Raw genomic sequence first — 22378 nt, forward strand, 5'->3', positions numbered from 1 at the left:
AGATTTAATCCTGCTAACCAATGGTTGTAAGCAGTGTTTAAACTACTAAGATTTAAACCTAATTGATAAGCATCAAATGATGAAATGTAGTTCCTACGGTTTAATTCATTAAAAGTGTATGGCCGAAATTACCTTTAATCATTTAACGACATTAATTCAATTGTTTCACAAAAGCTGTTTTAAAAACAATCAGTAAATGCGAATAAATAATGCTGAACGTTTACAATTTAAAAAAAAGAGATTTAGGACAGTCAAAAAATATGTGATTAATGTCACAATGTAGTTAACAATATATGTCTAATAACCAATTATATCCTTGCCAACTATAAGGTCTCATTGAATCTTCTGTATACTAGCTTAATCCTACCAGGTTATGTGGACTATGTTAAACATAGTAATATACTGTGATCGATGACGAACGTAATTCAGTGATAACTGCAGCAAATAAACGTCTTGCAACTAGTGAATAAATTACTATAAAATCAATATTCCAGTACTTTTTCTCTTTAGGTATTGTACAAAACGTGTAAGTGTAGAATAGAACAGTTATGAAATTTTTACGAAACTTTTATTGGCGAAATCTTACGTAGTAATCATGTTTGGTAAAAAAAAAAAACAAATGCATATAACAAACAACTGTAAACAAGAAACCATTTTCATTGTCAAAATAATCTACCAAAATCATTTTTATCACTGATTAGGGTGATAAAATGGAAAAATTTATGAAAATATTCGGACATATTCAAAAGGTGGTATTGCTAACAATAAAAATAATAATAACGCTACGCTGACGACATTGGAGCGATACTCTTTCATTAGTTTCGATATAACAATGGAGAGAATAATCCGAGAAACGAATCAAAAATTAACAACAGAATTTACGAGAGAATGATTACTGTATATGTGTGCAAAGAAGGTACATTTATCGAGTTATATAGTAATGTGGAGTTACGAAAAAGTTGAGTGACAAAAACAATTGATAAGTTTAAATGAAAAAAAGACGTATTGCTGTGGTATTGTGCACTAAACAGTCTAGAGTAGTGTTTTAAGTGAAATCTCGAGACCACTCAACTGTTGAGAACAGTGCAGTATGGAAATAAACATGTTAATTTTACACTAATATCAGGAGAGATAAATCGATAACAATAAAATATGTAAAGGAAAAAATGACAATGAAATATATGGAAAATGATCCGAATTCAGTAAAGGAAAATAATGTGTACAGAGATGATTTATCAATTACATATATGAAAGTGTCAACCTGACAGACAAGGATTCGCAAAAGAACAATTAAATTAGCACTTAAGTCACTAAAATACTATTTTCATTTAATAATTTACAGATTGTAATTACCATCAACGTGTACACACACCTTACATTTTCATGAAATAACTTCTATTCAATAATCGAATATAAAATAGATATTGCTGTGATGAGTTGTTAAATATTTGATAATAAAATATGAAAATTGTTGATGATTGTAGTGCAGTGCGGAGAATAACACACAGGATAATCAAATACAATTACTTGAAATTATTTTCACTACTCATAACATCTAATGCTTCCAAGAGAACCTCCGTTGGTCCCTTTGATACTTCAACAGCGTCCTCATTATTAGTATAATCTATCAAATGTATAAGAAAAAAAAAACAAAAAGAAAGTCATTCACCAGGTACTGGGGTATGAGCCGCACACTAAATGTGATGGCTAATGATACTACTCGGCTGCCTAAACTAACGTCCAACAAGGTTCGAACATGGAAACTAGTGACTGAAAGTTGAATACCTCAATCAACCCACCAAGCCACTGCTCTAATCAAAATCCATATAATAAAATTTATCACAAAAAAGGAGAGTAACATAATTTTAAAGAGGATAAAATTCCAGAAATCCTCTATAATTTATCGCAACAATACACAGAACCGGAAACTAAAAACTTGAAAGTCATATCATAATACTCATTTATTTCAACACTACAGTAAATCAACGCGTGAAAACTTGTGTTTTTCAAAATTACAAATAGTCGTATCACCGCACATTGATTAAACAGTTCTGAAAAACCTACTACATGACACCTACAGTTGAGACCTACTTGTTCAAAGGGGTGATATTCTTTGAATGAGACCGGGAGAGTTTTCCAAATTGCAGCAGTAATTGCATTCTCTTCAGCAAGATTTGGGATGAAGAAAAAATACCAACAGATTGGGAAGAAGGATACCTGATCAAGAAACCAAAGAAAGGCAATCTCAGCAACTGTGATAACTACAGGGGCATCACTCTTCTCTCAATACCGGGAAAAGTCTTCAACAGGGTATTGTTAAACAAAATGAAGGACTCCGTAGATGCCCAACTTCGAGACCTACAGGTTGGATTCCGTAACGATCGATCGTGTACTGACCGAAACGCGACACTACGGATCATTGTGGAACAATCAAATGAATGGAATTCATCACTCTACATCAACTTCAGTGATTACGAGAAAGGATTTGATAGCGTGGACAGAACAACACTATGGAAACGTCTTCGGCACCACGGCGTGCCTGATAAAATAGTCAACATCATATGGAATTCTTATGATGTATAATACTGCAACATTGTGCGTAGAGGATAGCTCACAGACTCGTTCAAAGTAAAGACCGGTGTCAGGCAAGGTTGCTTACTCTCATCCTTTCTCTTTCTCCTCATCGTGATCGACTGGATCATGAAGACATCAACATCTGTGGGAAGAATGGGATACAATGGACAGCTAGGATGCAACAGGACGATCAAGACTTCGCAGATGATCTGGCCCTCCTATCGCAAACGCAACAACAAATGCAGGAGAAGACGACCAGGGTAGCAGCAGCCTCAGTAACAGTAGGTCTCAATATACACAAAGGGAAAAGCAGGATTCTCCGATACAACACAGCATGCACCAATCCAATCACAATTGACGAAGATTTGGGAGATGTAAAAACCTTTACATATCTGGGCAGCATCATTGATGAACATGGTGGGTCTGATGCAGATGTGAAGGCGCGAATCGGAAAAGCAAGAGCAGCATATTTACAAGTGAGGAACATCTGGAACTCAAAGCAACTGTCAACCAATACCAAGGTCAGGATTTTCAATACAAATGTCAAGACAGTTCTACTGTATGGGACAGAAACCTGGAGAACTACGAAAGCCATCATCCAGAAAATACAGGTGTTTATTAACAGTTGTCTACGCGAAATATTTCAGATCCGTTGGCTGGACACTATTAGCAACAACGTACTGTGGGAGAGAACAAACCAGATCCCAGCGGAGGAAGAAATCAGGAAGAAGCGCTGGAAGTGGATAGGACACACATTGAGGAAAGCACTCAACTGCGTCACAAGACAAGCCCTCGCGTGGAATCCTCAAGGCCAAAGGAAAAGAGGAAGACCAAAGAACACATTACGCCGAGAATTGGAGATAGACATGAGAAGAATGAACAAAAGTTGGATGGAACTAGAAAAGAAGGCCCAGGACAGAGTGGGTTGGAGAATGCTGGTCGGTGGCCTATGCTCCATTGGGAGTAACAGGCGTAAGTAAGCCTGTAAAAATTAATGAAACAAAGAATATATGAACTTGAAAAACAAAGCGCACCAGACAAATCTCTAGACCTTTAGCGCAGTACATTGTAACTGCTGTGATATGACAACGACTAGTAGCATGAAATGGATGAATAAAAACTTGATTTTCGACAATTGATTATCTAACTTTACTACTGGTTCGGAACATTGTAGAGACGGATGTATATCCTAATTCAGAAGAGCATCTGTTCATAATTTCAAAGTAGTAAAAAAGCGGATAAAAGACAAATCATCACATCAAAAGCAAACTAAATAAATTAAAGTGTCACTATTTTCCAATAACTCAAACAAAGCATTCTTTGAAGACACATAATCTGAAAGAATGAAATTGAATAAAACGTCGTTAGAACATTATCAAATAGTTGCTGCTTCTGAAATTTACAGTAAATTGATTATTATGAGATGGAAAGCTTCAGGATTAATTTTAACTGATTCTACACCATCAACCAATTTCGTGTTCTCTGCACATTCGCTATCTAAAGTACGGTTAGTAATGCTAAATGGATTCTTAGATTGTGGTTATTGCAATGATGTTCAAACCTGTGACTAATTGCTTATTAATTGAATGATTAAATTTTAGTCAATGCTCTATAGTTAAGTTGGAAAAATAAAATAAACCTATTTAACTGGTAAATATGTTATTAGCATAGAAGATATTTACAGTTAAAAAGAAATTAAACGTACTATTTGAAACATGTTCATATGCATCAATAACAGGAGGTTCATCCATGTGTACAGATTCATGTGGCGAACTAACAGGTATCTTTATTGAAGGTTCTTCAGAACTTTGAGAGATATCGCACCAATTATCATCTACTAGTTGATTAGTCAAAACTGGAATATCTTGATTCATTGTGGAATTCACATCTTTTTCTTCAGTGGTATTATTGTTACCTTCATCATTATCATCGTCATAATCATCATCGAGTACATTTGGAACTTCTGGATCATTATAAGGACGTAATTTAGGTAAACGAGATGATAATACTTCTGACCTAGTGGTCCAACCAACTGGACGCTGTGATAAATGTGATCCTAACTTAATAGGACTTCCAGCTGTTAATTTCGTACGTAAATGGAGTTTCGATGGATTTTTATTAAGAAAACGTCCACTAGGAAGTCGACTTAAATTTCTACCAGTCGAAAGTTGCTTCCGATGTGCATGGAAGTCGTTAGTAGCACGCTGATGACATGTAGGACAAAAATATACTTTAGGAAGCTAAGACAGAGTAGAAGTAAATAGAGTATGTTGACATGATGCACAGGAAAGAAATCATACAGTTTTATGCAAAAATATACATCAAATGAAACCATTAACAATTGATAAAATAAGAAAAGAATCGGATACAACTGATTAACGGAGTAACAGACAATTACTTCTTTCCAATGAAAGTACTTTGTAACTGAATTGTAAAAAAATATACTATCACACAAATTTAAGGTTCCGTTAGTTAATGTATGATTCACAAACATTAGTCTTAATAGGTTGAAGACTGAATTATTATAATTCATGTAATACAAGGTGCCTAGGTGTACACCACTTGAGAATATGGAAATCATAGAAAATACTAACTGATAAATCGGACAGAAATATATGTATAACCTAGGAAACGTTTGTATCGATATTAGTGAATACAATCCACATAACAACAGTAAGGGAAAACCAATGATAAGGAATCAACAAAAATTAAAAAAATGAAAGTTATTAACCGACTAGATGGATAAAATGTAGATAAGTAGAAACTATAATTATTCTTACTTCACAGTAACCAGCTAAATCAAATTTCTTACAAATGTTTTGCAAACTTCAACCAATAAACGAGTAGTCCTCTGCGTAGGACAACAATGTTATATAGATCGTCTTAAGCTAACATCACTTTAATTGTGAACTGACTGTGTATTAGCGAGTACAGAACGATGAAAGGATAAATGACTAAATATGGATACCCCGTAGCCTCATGACCACAGTCAACAGAATTTCATAATAAATCCAATTATGTTATATCTTTACCTCGTACTCTGTGCTCATGCACACCACGTATCGTTTTCACATATACACAATAATACAAAGCTAAAAAGAATTGCGTTGATGGTTCTAAAGACCAAAGAAATTAACGACGAGCACAAAGAAATGACTATTTAATGTTAATTCTTCTGAACTACTTTCATCAACCAACCATGTAAAAGTCAGCGGACCAAATTAACTTTCATTAAATAATCTACTCATAAATATTACTACCGATATTATCGTCAAAGTGACTACAGTGAGAAAATCAACTTTAAAAATATGGAATACCTGAAAATGATGATGAATTCCGACGCATATCTGATGATACCATCGGCAACATGCTTCACATTGGACCCATTTTACAGTACCAGTTTGTGGATGTAGACATGGTCCTGCTGGGCATTCATCATCTTCATAATTAGACGCTTGATCATCTGTAGCACAATCTACATTTTCTTCTTCACTTTCATCATTATTTAACATAGCTTTTGTTGCTGGCATTGTTGATCGAATCCCACTTAGTCTATCCTGTCTAAAGGCTGACCTTTTTCTACCGACAGTGTAACTAAAATAATTGGATGTCATTTTACGATACGGTATTGATTCGCGTCTTGAGTGATACTGTTCATTTGTTGGTGCCTATGACGAATTTTTTGAACAAAAGATAATAATTAGTGAGTCGGATAGGGAAAATTCCAAGACAGTGAACTGTAAACTAATTATAGATGAAAAACCATTGTCCATTTTACCTACATTCAATTATTTATTATGAAAGCGTCGAAAAAGTACTTCTACATAACAGTGGAAAACAGTTCTACAACATCTATCAAGTTAGACTTCATAACTGATGAATCTATGCTTAAATATTTAAAGAAAACATATATACCTGAAGACTGAAATCAAGTTTAAAAACAATCGACGAATTTAATATTGGAATAACTTAATCAACTACCATTTAGCGGACACCCCTAATTTTTTAAATTATAAACCGCAGCATATTATTTACAAAGGTGGAAACGTAAAACGTCGACTCCAAGAAGCCATTATGTACATAAATATGTGTTAAATAGACATTCTTTTTTATTTATTTGAACACATAACATTGGTACAAAGGGGGACCACGATATAAATGTGCACCACAAAATAAAAATGAGATACTAATACAAAAAAAGAACAAAGATGGATAAAATTAGTGTGTGAGAGTGAAATAATAGTAATAATAATTGGAGAGGCAGTTTAGTCAGGAAGAATACAACCAGAAAGGATTCTTTCAGTAGAAGTTACTCTCATTTATGTAAAGAAAGTAAAACAAAGCTAGATCAAGAATCTTCACTGACTTCTATTCTGAGCCATATCTGTTATATCTTAGCCATTAAATTTATAGGTAACATCTGTTACTCTGTTGAGTTACTTAATTACGTATATTTATATTCCTCCTACAATAAGCTTTATTTTGACCTATTGACTATTATTATACGATTTACTATTCTTAAGTAATATCTAGTTTATTAATTGCAGTCTCTCACAATCACAGCCACTTTCTGGCTCGATCTTGTATAATTGTTATTTTCTATTTTATGTTATGATGCGGTTTCACTTGCTTGCATAGAAACCAGTTATTTTTGAAATAAATGGTTTGTACAGTGGAAGCTGATATTGGTGTTCTGGACTCAACAAGTGGGGCTAAGCAGAAAAAGAACCAATAAGAACGCTAGGCTGCTCACACCGGTCAATACGTCATTGTTGTGGAACAATGCTAAGATTATATAAGTCTAATTCTCATTGGCGAATAAACCACATGATGAATTAACCGGGCGAAAGTCACAACAATGTATGATAACCTTTGAAGCCACTGTGTTGCACCATTTCTAGGACCCCAATCAGGAATTCATGAAAAACCAACAGAAGCCATTCTTGTACGGCTTTCTTTCATAAACCGACACCATGTCATAACACTGACATTCACTTACACAAAGGTATTCTTAAAAGAAATTGAGGAACTCAGCAACGAAATTAAGCAGTTATAAACCATACATTTTGATAAACAATGATATCATTTAACTATCCTAAATTAAGTGACTGGATTGAAGCATAACCACGTGACATTTTAGTTGAAAGTCAAGTATTGATATCAGTATGTCATGGGTCTATAACACTGTGTATATAGATACGATATATGTCTTCCCAGATTTTGTGTAGATGAAATTTCATCGAAATATTTTTAGTGTTGAGTAATTACACCTTTAAAATACAGTGGATTGTATAGTTAGAAGATTTCATTACTCAATATTCGCGTGAAATAAATTATTTAATAGTAGTAGTACAGTGAACCATAATAAGTTATGAATAATTGGGATATAATAAAAATATGTACAAATCCTTTCCGAATGGTAAATTCTAGTTTAAAGTAATAGCATAGTATATCTGTTCTATTACTACATTTTCAAAGGAGTATTTGATACGAAAACGAATAATTCGGAATTTAATTTAACACTGTATTATACCATTGACATCTTTTATTTCATTTCAGTCACAAACAACCAGTTTGTGGTATAAAACTTATTTACCGTTTCCAAGTGTTCTTCACTTGTTGACGAATCACTATATTCATTATTAGAAAAGGCGTGTGGACGCCGTACAAGGCGTTCTCCACGATAAACCCGTCCAGTTCTCCGAGATGCCATGCATAATTGGCCACTTAAAAATCAAAGGCAAACAAAATAGAAAATTATTGATTGAATGTGAGAATTGATAATCATCTTAACAAAAAACATGGTGTGACTGTACTAAGCACAAAATAATGATTGGTTCATTATCAATGAATATCTGTATGAGATGTGAGTACGTAATAGCGTACACTTATCTATGTATTACAAAAGGTGTATGCTTGGATAATTTTGTTATCGTAAAAAATGGTGATTCTCCGCCTGTAGCTCTTCTAGAGTTGCTGCCGGTCCCAAGCCCGGGTAAAAAAGGAGGGTTGGGCATGAGATTAGCGTCCCCATCCCGAAGAAAACTAATTCGCTAAAAAAAACGCTTACCAGAAAAAATAATTCAAACCATTTAAACACTACCCTGAGAGTTAGAAAGTCTTCATTTAGAAGAATTACGACGCTTCATGGTGAAAGCCGAGTTCCTTCGAAAGCCACGAGGCCGATGCCCCTTCTAACAACCAGAGCAAAAATTTTTATAGGTACATGGAATGTCCGAACAATGTGGGAGACCGGAAGGACCAGTCAAATAGCAACGGAAATGAGGAGATACAACTTGGGAGTAGTGGGAATCAGCGAGACCCATTGGACCCAAGCTGGACAAAAAAGGCTAAATAAGGGAGAGATGCTACTATACTCCGGTCATGAAGAGGAAAATGCTCCGCACACTCAGGGAGTTGCTCTAATGCTGTCCAAAGTAGCACGAAATGCACTTGGAGGATGGGAACCTCACGGATCCAGAATCATCAAAGCATCATTCAACACAAAGAAGGAGGGGATCACAATGAATATTATCCAATGTTATGCACCCACCAATGATAGCAACGACGACATTAAAGATCAATTCTACGAGCGGCTACAGTCAATCCTAGAGAAGTGCCCAAGAAAGGACCTCACCATTCTGATGGGAGATCTAAATGCCAAAGTCGGAATAGACAACACCGGATATGAAGATATCATGGGACGACATGGACTGGGTGAGAAAAACGAAAATGGGGAAAGATTTGCAAATCTGTGTGCATTCAACAAATTGGTCATAGGCAGCACAATATTTCCACACAAACGTATACACAAAGCTACATGGATCTCACCGGACCACACTACAGAGAACCAGATAGATTATATTTGCATCACTAAAAAATTCCGAAGGACAATGGAAGATGTGAGAACCAGGAGAGGAGCTAATATAGCTTCAGATCACCACCTAGTTGTGACCAATTTAAAACTGAAGCTAAAGAAGAACTGGACAACTGGACAAACAGTATTACAAAGGTTCAATACAGCCTTCCTTCGAGATACTGACAAACTCAATGAATTCAAGATAGCTCTCAACAACAGGTTCCAAGCCTTACAGGATCTACTGAAAGAAGAAACTACTATGGAGGACAACTGGAAAGGTATCAAAGAAGCATTGATTTCAACGTGTCAAGAGGTTCTGGGCCTAAAGAAGCATTATCATAAGGAATGGATCTCTACAGAAACACTGGACAAGATCAAAGATAGGAAGAACAAGAAGACAGCAATTAACAACAGCCGAACACGAGCAGAGAAAGTCCAAGCACAAGCTGAATACATAGAAGCAAACAAGCAAGTGAAGAAAAGCATTAAAGCCGACAAGAAAAAATACGTGGAAGAACTAGCAACGACGGCGGAAAAAGCCGCAAGAGGAAATATGAAACAGCTTCACGATACAACGAAGAAACGAGCAGGGAATATATAGTAAACCAGAGAGACCGGTCAAAGATAAAGAAGGTAGGCCAACTACTGAAATACAACAACAGCGGAGCAGATGGGTAGAATACTTCGAGGAACTCCTGAATAGGCCAGCTCCAATGAATCCACCGAACATCGAAGCAGCACACACAGATCTTCCTATAGATGTCAATCCACCAACGACGGAAGAAATCAGAATGGCCATCAGACAAATCAAGAACGGGAAAGCAGCAGGACCCGACAACATACCAGCTGAGGCACTGAAGTCAGACATCGAAGTACCTACAAACATGCTTCACCTTCTATTCAAAAAGATGTTGGAGGAGGAACAAGTGCCGATGGACTGGAAAGAAGGACACCTCATCAAGATTCCAAAGAAAGGAGATCTGAGAAAATGTGAAAACTACAGAGGCATTACACTACTGTCAATACCAGGGAAAGTCTTCAACAGAGTTTTGCTGAACCGGATGAAGGATGCAGTAGACGCCCAACTTCGAGATCAACAAGCTGGATTCCGTAAGGATCAGTAGTGCACAGACCAAATTGCGACACTACGGATCATCGTCGAACAATCAATTGAGTGGAACTTCTTACTACACATCAACTTCTTTGATCATGAGAAAGCGTTGAACATTATGGAAACTTTTTGAGACTATGGTTTTAGTACCTGAGAAAATCGTCAACATTATCCTGGATTCATACAATGGACTACACTGCAAAGTCGTGCATGGAGGATAGCTGATAGACGCACTCCATGTGAGGACCGGATAAAGACAAGGTTATCTACTCTCGTCACTATACATCAACTTCATTGATTATGAAAAGGCATTTGACAGTGTAGATAGGAGGACATTATGGAAACTTCTTCGACACTATGGAGTTCCTGAGATGATTGTCAATATTATCCGGAACTCATACGACGGACTACAGTGCAAAATAGTGCATGGAGGACAACTGACAGATGCATTCCAAGTAAGGACCGGAGTCAGACAAGGCTGTCTACTCTCTCCCTTCCTCTTTCTTCTGGTGGTCGACTGGATTATGAAGACCTCAACATCTGAAGGAAAACACGGAATACAATGGACAGCTCAGAATCAATTAGACGATTTGGACTTCGCAGATGACCTAGCCCTCCTATCGCATACACACGAACAGATGCAGACAAAGACAGCCAGTGTATCAGCAGTCTCTGCATCAGTAGGCCTCAGCATACACAAGCGGAAAACCAAGGTCCTCAAATTCAAGGCGGAGAACAGCAATCCAATCACTCTTGATGGCGAAACTCTGGGAGATGTAGAATCCTTCACATACCTGTGAAGCATCATCGATAAACAAGGAGGCTCAGATGCAGACGTAAAGGCAAGGATTGGCAAAGCAAGGGTTGCATTCCTACAATTTAAAAACATATGGAACTCAAAACAACTTTCAACCAATATCAAAGTGAAAATCTTCAATACGAACGTCAAGGCAGTTCTACTGTATGGAGCTGAAACTTGGAGAACTACAACAACCACAATCAAGAAGGTGCAAGTATTTATAAATAGCTGTCTACGCAAGATACTCAACATCCATTGGCCGGATACCATCAGCAACATCCTTTTGTGGGAGAGAACAAACCAGCTTCCAGATGAAGAGGAAATTAGGAAAAGATGATGGAAATTGATAGGACATACACTACGCAAATCATCAAACTGCATCACGAGGCAAGCCCCAACATGGAATCCTGAAGGGAAGCGAAAAAGAGGAAGGCCAAAGAACACATTACGTCGGGAAATAAAAGCAGATATGGAAAGGATGAATAACAACTGGAAGGAGGTGGAAAGGATTGCCCAGGACAGGGTTGGATGGCGAATGCTGGTGAGCGGCCTATGCTCATTCACGAGGAGTAACAGGTGTAAGTAAAGTAAAACAGTAAGTAAAAAATGGTGATTCAGTAAAACATCTCACAAATCATACCGATCATTTAATGAATAGTCAAATAATATTATACATTGTGAACCTTGCACCGAACTAAAACTCTACAACAACACTTGGAATTATCGAAATTAATACCGAATTAAATATCACACATATAGGGTGGAGTTGCTTGACTTGGTTCTATTACTATCAGCAGCATACATATCAAACTGAATTATTGGTTATATACATCAAATTTTATCGTTACTGTTGGTACTGTGTAATTAAAAAGTACAAATAGTATTGTATTACAAATAAAAATACCTTAGATTTCTAGCACGTCTGTTAGTTGGCATTTTACACTGTTTACTGTTAGATAACATTGTATGACATTTTTGTTGTAGTACATTTCGCATAGTTGAATTATAAAAATGCTTCTGTTCAGTGGAGCGCATAGATCTATAACCAATAGCATGAGGTGGTCGTTGAACTGAACGCCGACTTCGTACAGGCAACAAACGTCTAGGTCTACCCATTTTATATCGTCTTGCTATAGTCAAATCTGATGCACGACCTCTCAAGCGATAGGCCTACACATGAAAAAAAGAATTAATGAATGTATAAGGATCTCGTTTGAATAAGCAGATGGCTACGATGTGTGAATTGTATAATATTCATTTGCATTAGGAACGAATAACGTACCTTCCTGTGAGGGATAAAATTAGCACGAGTAATAGGATCTGAAACTGATGACGAACCGCTCTGTTTTTCCTCTGCTTCTGAATATATTGGACTATGACGTTGGCGCTTTTGCAACTCACTATTTTCAGTTACGGATGTGTTGCTATCATCAGAATGTTCCATGTTTTTATCCAATACATTGACAAAATTACCTACTGAACCAGAACCTCTTCTTTTTCGTCGTCCGGCTCTCAATCGTTCAGATAATTTTGATTGACTTGATTGTTGAATATGACGTAAAATTCGTCGCTTAAGACGTTCTTCTTCTATTTTCGCAACAAATGGATGATAGGCACCACAAGATTCTGTTTCTTGATCGGAAGCTAAATGCAATTGCCATAACCATCGTGTTTGTGGTAAATGTACTTCTAATAAGCACGCTTCCATTATTAAGTTTTCTAATATTTTACGAGCTTCTGCAGACAATGGGAAGTAAAATTTTCGTGTCGATTGTATACAAGATGTTTTTCTTGTAGTTTCGAGGTCTGTTGTTGGAATTTTGGAATGACCAAGACGATTAACATTGCAAAGATCTCGAGCATGGTTTGGTGATAAAAGTGAACCATGGTGAAGTTTATTAACTATAAATGATAATAATTCGATTAAAAGAGTTGAATAAAACTAAATACAATCAGTATTTTAAAAAATGATAAATTAATCTATTCAGCTGGAAGATGATAGTAACTTACTGTTGATAAAAAAGTGGTTAGTATAATAAAGAACTACAAAGTTATAAATCGCAATACGATCAAATGTAGACCACCCTTTTAGAGACAACGGGGATCGAACACGGAGATTCGAGAAACATCCCAATTTGACACGATGCATCACCATCAGGATTCAGCAAAACCAATCACATTTATGAGCTTACTAACTATTCCTAATGATTCACCGCAAAAATTGAATGTAGACAAAGATATAACTTAAGCATAAACGTTTGATGAGGTCTGCCTAGCCGTTTTCCTGTATCCTCAGAATTCTCCTACACTTGAGGCTCAAGCACATGAAAAAAAGAATCAAAGTAAGGCTAAAGACTCTACTTCAAGGTTAGTTTATGTAAAGAAAATAATATCATTTAAAGATTGATGGGTAAACTCGACATTCTGAAAACTTCAGGAAACATACTAAAATTAGTAAACAAAAAACGGCAATTATCAGATAAGGTTTTAAAATACAATCCTTGGATTTTTTGGGAAGCTTTCATCGCATACGGACTGGACTAAGTAGTTTTCGATCATTTCCTAGCTTCTGAAGACTTTTACTGGGGATTCTTAAGGGCTACAAAAAATAACTTTGGAAACCGATTCTCTAATGTAAAGGGGGAATTAGGGTAGTACAACACCAAACAGTAAAACTATATTATATGAAGATTTCATGTTGAAGAGATATCCTCCAAGTAGTAGTTTTATAATCCCACTACTATGTAACTGTACGAATCCTTACAAAGTGTTAATGATGATTAATATATTTATATGACCTAAATCTAACTGTCTTGCGGATAGAGTTTTTAGGATACTTGTAAAATTTTCAGACACATCTTTCATTTACGGACATTTAGAGTGACGTTCAGTGAATTAAAGTTGCTCAATGTATTTAGAATAAAATGCCAAAAGATTAATTTTGAATGTCAATAACTATTAATTAGGATGAAATTACATCAAACTAATGACTGCTGAACATAACTATACATGAAACCTTAGTTTGAATTACTGATCATAATTAAGTACTCAGTAATTATATATATACCCAAAGTATGTAGTAGCATCGTCACTACACTGTAAGTTGAATAGACTACATAGAAGCTTAAGGTATTACGTTGTTACTGTGACTGAAATAATTAGGCATAAAGTGTATTAGTAGTGAAATATGTATGAAAATGGTGTAAATTTACCACAGAAATACTTGGTAGTATTAAAAAGTTATAAATTGAAGATATTTTGAACGATACGTTGAAATCAGTTTCTTAAACCCCACCATTTATGACCTAAGGCCATTGAGTAGAGAAAGACAACATAACTGATGATATATATGACATATATTTTCATATTTGAAATTGTGAGCCGATTTAGGCTAGACCACCATTGACAACCTGAGAGCACTAGGCGGTCGTTTCGTCCGATTATGGGACTCCTCAGTAATGCCGCTAGGTTTTCAATAGTGGTTTAACTTAGATCTACTCGTGATTTCAACTGTAAATACACTACAATCTTCACATGTCCCCCATACTTATAACATAAGCATATAAACAATAAATATTATTCTGTGAAACAAGTGCTATGAAATTCAACTCACAGTGCATTGAATCTGACCTATCAGTAGAACATGGGCTAAAACCAGTATCTCGTTGATTCATAATTCTACCAGATAAACTGCCACGATTACCAAATTGACTAAATGAAATATCCGTTTTGAAATTACTGTACGATTGTCGATTATACACTGATGATAAGCTTAAATCTTGTTTTAGCACAACAGAAGATTGTGAATTTAAAGATGCTGAAAGACCAGCTAAAGCTTCAGCAGCTTCCGCCTCTTTTAGTTCACCTGAATGCGTACATCCAGTGTTATCTGATGCTGATAATTGAGATTTACAACCTTGTTTACAACTGGAAAATTGTAATTCCAAATTAGACAGCCTTGATGATGAAGAGGAACGCATTTCATCAGGAACGATAAATTCACGTGGATTACGGTTAACTGGCATTTCCATCTACACAAAACAGTCAAAGGAAAAGGACAACAATCACACTTAGATAATGTATTTCCCCTAAATCCCTATCAAAATGTGTCAACAGAATGTGAAAATGTTTCACTAAACTGCTTTACATAATCATGACTTACTGGTAATCTAAAAAGTAAACAGAAAACAAAAACATATGATCTGGTAAGAAATATGAATCGGCCTAGAGTGATACAATTCAGTTAAGATCAGTGAACAGTAAAACACAATCATTCGAACAGTAGTTGGTAGTATTAGCAATAACAGTCAAGGAGTTATTACCAATAGTAGTAGAAAACTAAAGGAAAAGATAGAAATGAAGAATAATATGAAAGATAAAGTAGAAAATTAAAAATGGTGGATGAATCTGACAAAATGAAACCGATTTCAAAACTCAAGAGAAGGATCGACTTGGGGAAATGATTTTAAGGGTCTTAATAAATTCTGTCTGACCTATACATGGAGTACATACGGTTACTAGATAATAACTTCATGGATATAGTAGAGATAAAACTGGGTGAGTAATAACACAGACAACAGACGAAAGTAACAACACAATACAATCCTATACGGAGTACTTCAAATTCGAGCTCTTGCTTGTGTGTTGTTGTAGTTCTAAACTAATAAGAATAAGTAGTATTTTGTCAGACTAATTCAAATTCTAGAGTCAATAGCAGATTAGACCAGTTCGTCATAATTGTGACTTACGCAAAGGTTCGATACCGCAAAGTGGGATAATCTGGTTACGCTAAAAGGTGGTTGAAACTTCACAAACACATTGTTTCTATCAATAATATCGAAAAAGTTGATCGTGATTGTTTGCAATCCATATAAACCTTATCACCACCTACAATTCAATGTTAAATAAAAACAGTGGGGATGAAAAGTGTTCAAACCACATTTCGTCATAGACTGACAGAAGCTAATTAATAAATGAAAACCACAGAAAACTGGAAAACTGTTTGTTTGGTGTGATAATTCTTAGTCAGATATATTTAACGTAGAGACTGGAGCAAATGTCTATCGCCATACCACATTGGGATAACAAGATGAACAACAGAAAAGCGAAAATGGTGAAGTAGCAATTATAATGAGAAAGACTGGAGATCGAGAATATGGTTCGGGAAGAGGAAATACATGAGTTTGTATTGAAAGATGAACACCAGTAACTAGAAAGTTATAAACTCAAACGAAGACAAAGAATATCCATTTAATAAGTTAAAAACAATAAGAACGAAGGTAAAACTTGGAAGACAGTTAATGAACAAATTTAACCATTTATGGAAAAGCAGCATATACACACATAACAAATAAACTTCATATTATCTTCTGTTAATAGAAAAGCGAAAACAATTGAAATAATGATAATAATTTACTTTGGACATTGTAGAATTCATTACTTTCCAAGGTGATTTGGCAGGCATTGAAATGTTACCAGCTCGAGGTCTAGCTGTTGGTAAATATGAACCAGCTGTTTGCGTTTTCGCATAATCAATATCAAGATAATCTTGGGAATGCGATATCATTGATCGAACAGTGGTATTTGAAGAACGACTATCAGAACCTAAAGAACTTTTAGACGAACAGGCAAGATCAAGTGATGTACCTTTTTCCGGAAGGTAAAGTTTTTTTGAATTAATTAGTATTTGAGAAGTATCATTACAATTTGGACTTGACATCAATTCCTCAGAAATATTCTCTTCTATTAAATTGATCGAAGGCATAGTCATATTGGAAAAGTGTTCATAATCGGACAGAGCTTGTTTAAGTTCTGTATTAGACTGTAAGCATAGACGAAAAAGTGAGAAAATAATAAAACCTATAGCGTAAAATATTCACAGTACTAAACGATATTTAAGAGCGAGTAAAATAAAAAGCGAACATCCATCTTTCTAGTGCTAAATTCATGGAAATAATACAAAAAATAACAATAAAAACTATTTACATTCACGAATTTAGAGCTAAACATAATTTCTAGGAACATTAGACAAACAGATACCATCAAAATAGAGCCTGGTACAATTAAGCATTGGTCCAAGCAGCTTATACCAGTTGCTATAGCAAAAGAAAATCGAAAAAAGTAGTAGTAATAATAATAATAGTAACGATAAGACAATAGACTAAATCTTGGGAATATGTTTTAAAAAGACAAAGTGGAGAAGTACTCATTAAGAAATACTTGAATTAGAGATTGAGAAGAAGATTAGGATTGAGCGAATCTGAGCCATGTATTTCAAAGTATTAGGGCACTGGCAGCAGTTATCGCGGGAACACCAACCAGGTAATATGCGTCTATAAACATAGTACAGGCCAACAGTCTATGACTTTATAGAATGATGCTAAATTTTTAGTTCGGTCGCACGATAAACTAAACGGTTTAACGAAGCAATGAAAATTAAAATAAAAACATTTATCAGACCAATTTTACTTTATTTAATCAAAAGAAAAGTTGAATCCAAACCATTTCAATTGATTTTTTATGCAAATTAAATTTTAGTCCTCTTTCTAATAAAGCAACTTCATGAAATCGCTTCATTCGATTTTCGGACAGGCGTTCTGATAACATTCCTCATTTCAGATTGCCTCCAAAAAGTGCAAGATTCTAAATTAACAAGCACACTAACCATTCCTTTAGTTTATTGAACTAAAATGGCAAATTTAGTAGTGAAAATAAAACTGTTTGTTTGTGGGGGATAGTCGTTTGAAATAAAGGATATAACTCAATGATTAATTAAGCAACTCTTCTGGCTTGAGCAAATAATCTTCAATAAAATCATGTACTTAGTCTGCACTATGTACAGTAAGGAACACTGGTTACTGTATATAGTTCACCTGATCGTTAAAACGTTGGCCGAATGATTTATTGTGGGTAATTCACAATAAAACGTAAGATGGTTAAATTGCTAAGGAATCAACATGGACACTAAAGAGAATGATTCTACAATGATTCTACACAATTTCAAACAACTTACTGCAATCGACGTTTGAATATGCTTGATAAAGGAAATAGCTCGAACACAAAGTAGTTGAACCGCAACGAATTCTGGAAATTGATGGAAACATAAACTAATTTCATGGTGATTGTTGTTGCTGCTGTTCACTGTTTGGTCATGATTTGAGTCATTATTGCATGAAGAAAGATTATTAAGTTCTGAGACAAAATTAAGGACTTGTTTTAAATCTGGTCTTAAACTACATTCACACCGTGGGCAAATATATCTCATACGTTCAGTTTCTGAATCCTATAAAATAATGATAAGAAATAATCTACTTCAAGTCATGAAACAACGATCTTTATCTGAAACGAAAACCTAAATTAATAGGAGTAAGAAATTAACAAATCAAATTATCATCTTCAAAACATCCATAATGAAAAGTAATGTTCAAAACATAAAAAGTTATTCGTTCTTTAGAGATAAAACTAATGATAGAACCTACCCCAAAAAATGTAACAAGTCGAATCCTAGCATGACCAGTATCGGGCCCTTTACCTTGATCATGTTGGTCTATTTAGTCAAATATCAACAGATTAAAATCAATTCCAGTTATTTACTGCTGTCCTCACTCATGTCTTTTTCTCGCCGAAATCACACTTAGAAATTATCATATCCAGACTTTATTTGTTCTACAAACAAAACAGTTGAGTTTCTGGCCCTGTACAACATACAGTAGACGCATGTCAATGCTGTTTTAACGTCTACATTGAATTTTCACCCTATTAAAAGTCATTTAGAATCTGCCACAAATAAATCAATTAAGCAGATTAAATCTTAAAACGTTACAAAAATGAAACGTTTATTTCACCATAGATCTTTATAATTTATGCTTTATGTACGACAAAACTGAACTGACAAATATACATATTACCAAATTAAGCAGCCTAAAAGTTACTTTTCCATGAAAATCCATAGATGATTCAAAAAAGGTAGAAGGATACATCCAAAATTCTGTCTATTCCAGAATCATTCATAAAAATCGTCTTTTTTCTTTGTTTTTGGATGAAGGCTTAGCTGAATAATTTATTAATCAGTAAGTATAATCAATGTTCAACCAATGGACAAAAACTGTGAAAATGTCTTCAAGAGATGCTATTTTATTCATTCATTTGAAAGATTACACTATCATTTCTCAATAGATTAATGCGTGAACAAGCGGTTACGGCAACTGGGTAGTGTTATTATCTCTAGAACTTAGAGTGTAACTTATACTTAACTATCTGGTGAATGAATCAAACTCTTCTAACCATCGTGGTAATCCGATAAGCACATACAAGTCGACGCAGAACGCAGGACAACTGTGTACCAACTTAAGTAATCAAATCCTAGACTGCTCTTCTTTCAACTTCATTCACCTGAGTAAAAAAACGAGGAAAATGATACAATTCCCAAATATTACAAACTATTTTCTCTGTAGTTTAAATTTTTTGTCCGCTTACTTTTCCTATTGTTGATGTTAAATCACAATGTCAAAACTTTGCAACCACAGTCAATATATACTTGAATCATAGCATTGTGTCGATTCTTTCTGCATTTTTGTTTACCTCCCCATACGTATAAATTGATGATAGTATCTGGAATTTTGAAAGCAATACTCTATGGTATAGTCCCTAACTTCCATCATAATTTTAAACTTAATATGGGAGAAAAAAATTTGCTCAACAATCATCGTGAACAAATATTAAGAGTTTATTGCTTTAAAAAGATTAAGTGAGTATAAACACTCACCTTTAAAGCTGGGAGTGTAACACACCGACCGTGTACCCAATCACGGCATAATTCACACTGAAGCATAAAACTAGTAAGTCCAGGCTGTCTACATATACAATAAACAATTTTCTCTTGATTTTTTGCTCGTGATTTTCGCATATTTGTACTGCGTAAATAATGCATTAATGAAACTTCAGCCTCAACAAAACGATTATACGTCGAACTATACACTTGTTCCCAATTGGACACATTTGAAATTTTAGCGAATTCCTATGGCGAACAAAGTAGAAAATACAACATTTAAACACTAGGGAAAATCATTACCTTTTAATTGAACAAGTATATAAATTAGTCTTATTTAAAAGTGATCAGTTTATCCAAATTTAGGCTTTAAACCGGTGGGAAAATTGTATATAAGGTTTCTGTAATAAATAGTTGCATCTTATGAGTGAAACTATATTCGTTTTTTATCAGTTATGCTATTCCTAGGATCTACAAGAACTAAATGTATTAGATTGGATTCCTAGTGTGGTTGTCGGTGTCAACTGCTGGGAAATCACATATGAGGACGAAACAACTGCCTAATGTTCCCTGACTTTAAAGGGCACCGTAAATGAGGTCAATACTACCTACAATTTAAAATAATCTCTATAAAACAAATAATGAACTACGTATGACACGACATCTACCGCATTAAATCATACTCCTCAAATGATACTGATAGTTTGTAATAAGTGTTTGAAAACATTGATCTCACTTATGAGCCTACAAAGTACAATAATCGGTATAAAATATATTATTATATTCTGAATATAATCATTACAAGTAAAGAACACGAATAAAAAAGCGATGACACTTGAACTGCCACTGTACTGAATACAAATGGAAGACATATTCAACATAAATTTAAAGTATCCAACAACTCAAATAAAAGTGAAAATAACTTCCAAAAATTACATGTTTTACTACATAAAATAATTTTCAAGCAACAAAATTTTACAGAATTGTATGTTCGTAGATAAAGCAATAATAATATTACGCTAAGCTATTTGTTTCAGCTCGATGAAGTGATTCTACAAACATTATATTCACTATATATAGTAACAAAACGGAAGTAATCTTTTCATTTAGACGAATAATAATAAAGCGAATAAATATACACTTACTTGTACATTATCTTTGCACAACGATTTGTATGTTAATGACTGAAAATGTGGACTACGTGTATGCCGTTTATATGTAGTAGGTGGACAGTTGTTTGCATCTAAATTAAAATTATTTCTATATGAATCCGGTATAATATCTGGATCGCCATCTAAACGAATAAGCCATTCTAATGCAGATGCTGATCTAGGCAGTAGAATTTCTAGTAAACTTCGAGTTGATTGTGGTCGTATAAATAATTTTGATAATTTTTCATGGAATTTATTCAAATCTGATAGCTAAAAGTTTATTAATTAAAAAAATGTGAAGAGAGGAAACAATAGCCACGGTTATTTCCATATTTGAAGTGAGTAATACATAGAATAAAATCAAATAGTCTATTTTAGGACAAATAATTCACGTTGTTTCCCTCGTAACGAAAAAAGACTTTTGATTCCGGTTGTAAGATGATCACATCTAATTATTTCACCTACGCCACACTTAACGTTCAATCTTTCACCCACCTCAGTTATAGTAACGTCACCCATCAATTACACCGTAGAATTACATAAACTTCTAATTAGAATAAAAGAGAGTCATAAGTCGCATATAAGTTTGATTCATAACTTATATAAATACACAAGTGTAATATATATACAAAAATTTGCAGATCTCACATGACAATTTTACAATGAAAACGAGATTAAAAAATAACTAACACATACAGTAATTACAGTGAGCTTAAAGAAAGTCAGTGGTTGTGAATACATAAATAAGTGTCCTAAGGAAATCATACGATAGATCCAACTTAACCTAATGGATCATTATTCGAGTTTGATTTTTTCATTCTTATCTAATCCTAAAACATATTTTGATTTATTATTGAAAATTCTAATTAAATGATCAAAGATTAGTAATTTCAAATTACTTATATTTCACTGTTTGATTACATATTGAGCATATTTCTAAATCTAGTTTATTAAGCGTTACAAGACATTCATTTATATACAAATTAGCTGATAAATATTATGTACAGATTTTTTGTTAGTCATTTACTCAGTTGAAGTTAATTGGTGATAAACTTGCAGTACATCAAATTACATATATTTTCTGTGTACATCACTTATTTATACCTGTCACCTTTCG

General features: G+C 34.5%; 1 protein-coding gene across 2 annotated transcripts in view; it reads right to left on the reverse strand.

Moving 5' to 3' along the window:
- Nucleotides 1–228: 228 nt before the first annotated feature.
- The window catches only part of KDM5A_3 (Lysine-specific demethylase 5A), a 48775-nt gene continuing 26625 nt past the window's right edge, over nt 229–22378 (reverse strand). The window contains exons 16-26 of one of the 2 annotated variants that reach the window (XM_051213491.1): nt 21256–21531; nt 20108–20359; nt 18356–18625; nt 16760–17164; nt 14957–15374; nt 12626–13245; nt 12248–12513; nt 8171–8300; nt 5892–6242; nt 4280–4814; nt 229–1624 (exon numbers count right to left, since the gene is read on the reverse strand). In XM_051213491.1, the coding sequence (XP_051069472.1) occupies nt 1524–1624; nt 4280–4814; nt 5892–6242; nt 8171–8300; nt 12248–12513; nt 12626–13245; nt 14957–15374; nt 16760–17164; nt 18356–18625; nt 20108–20359; nt 21256–21531 (3624 nt within the window). In that variant the 3' untranslated portion in view covers nt 229–1523. Of the gene's footprint in view, nt 1625–4279; nt 4815–5365; nt 6243–8170; nt 8301–12247; nt 12514–12625; nt 13246–14956; nt 16231–16759; nt 17165–18355; nt 18626–20107; nt 20886–21255; nt 21532–22378 lie in introns of those variants that run through there. The other variant, XM_051213492.1, reaches the window with a different exon arrangement.

This window comes from Schistosoma haematobium, chromosome 3 (assembly GCF_000699445.3).
Source record: "Schistosoma haematobium chromosome 3, whole genome shotgun sequence".
Lineage (NCBI taxonomy): Eukaryota > Metazoa > Platyhelminthes > Trematoda > Strigeidida > Schistosomatidae > Schistosoma > Schistosoma haematobium.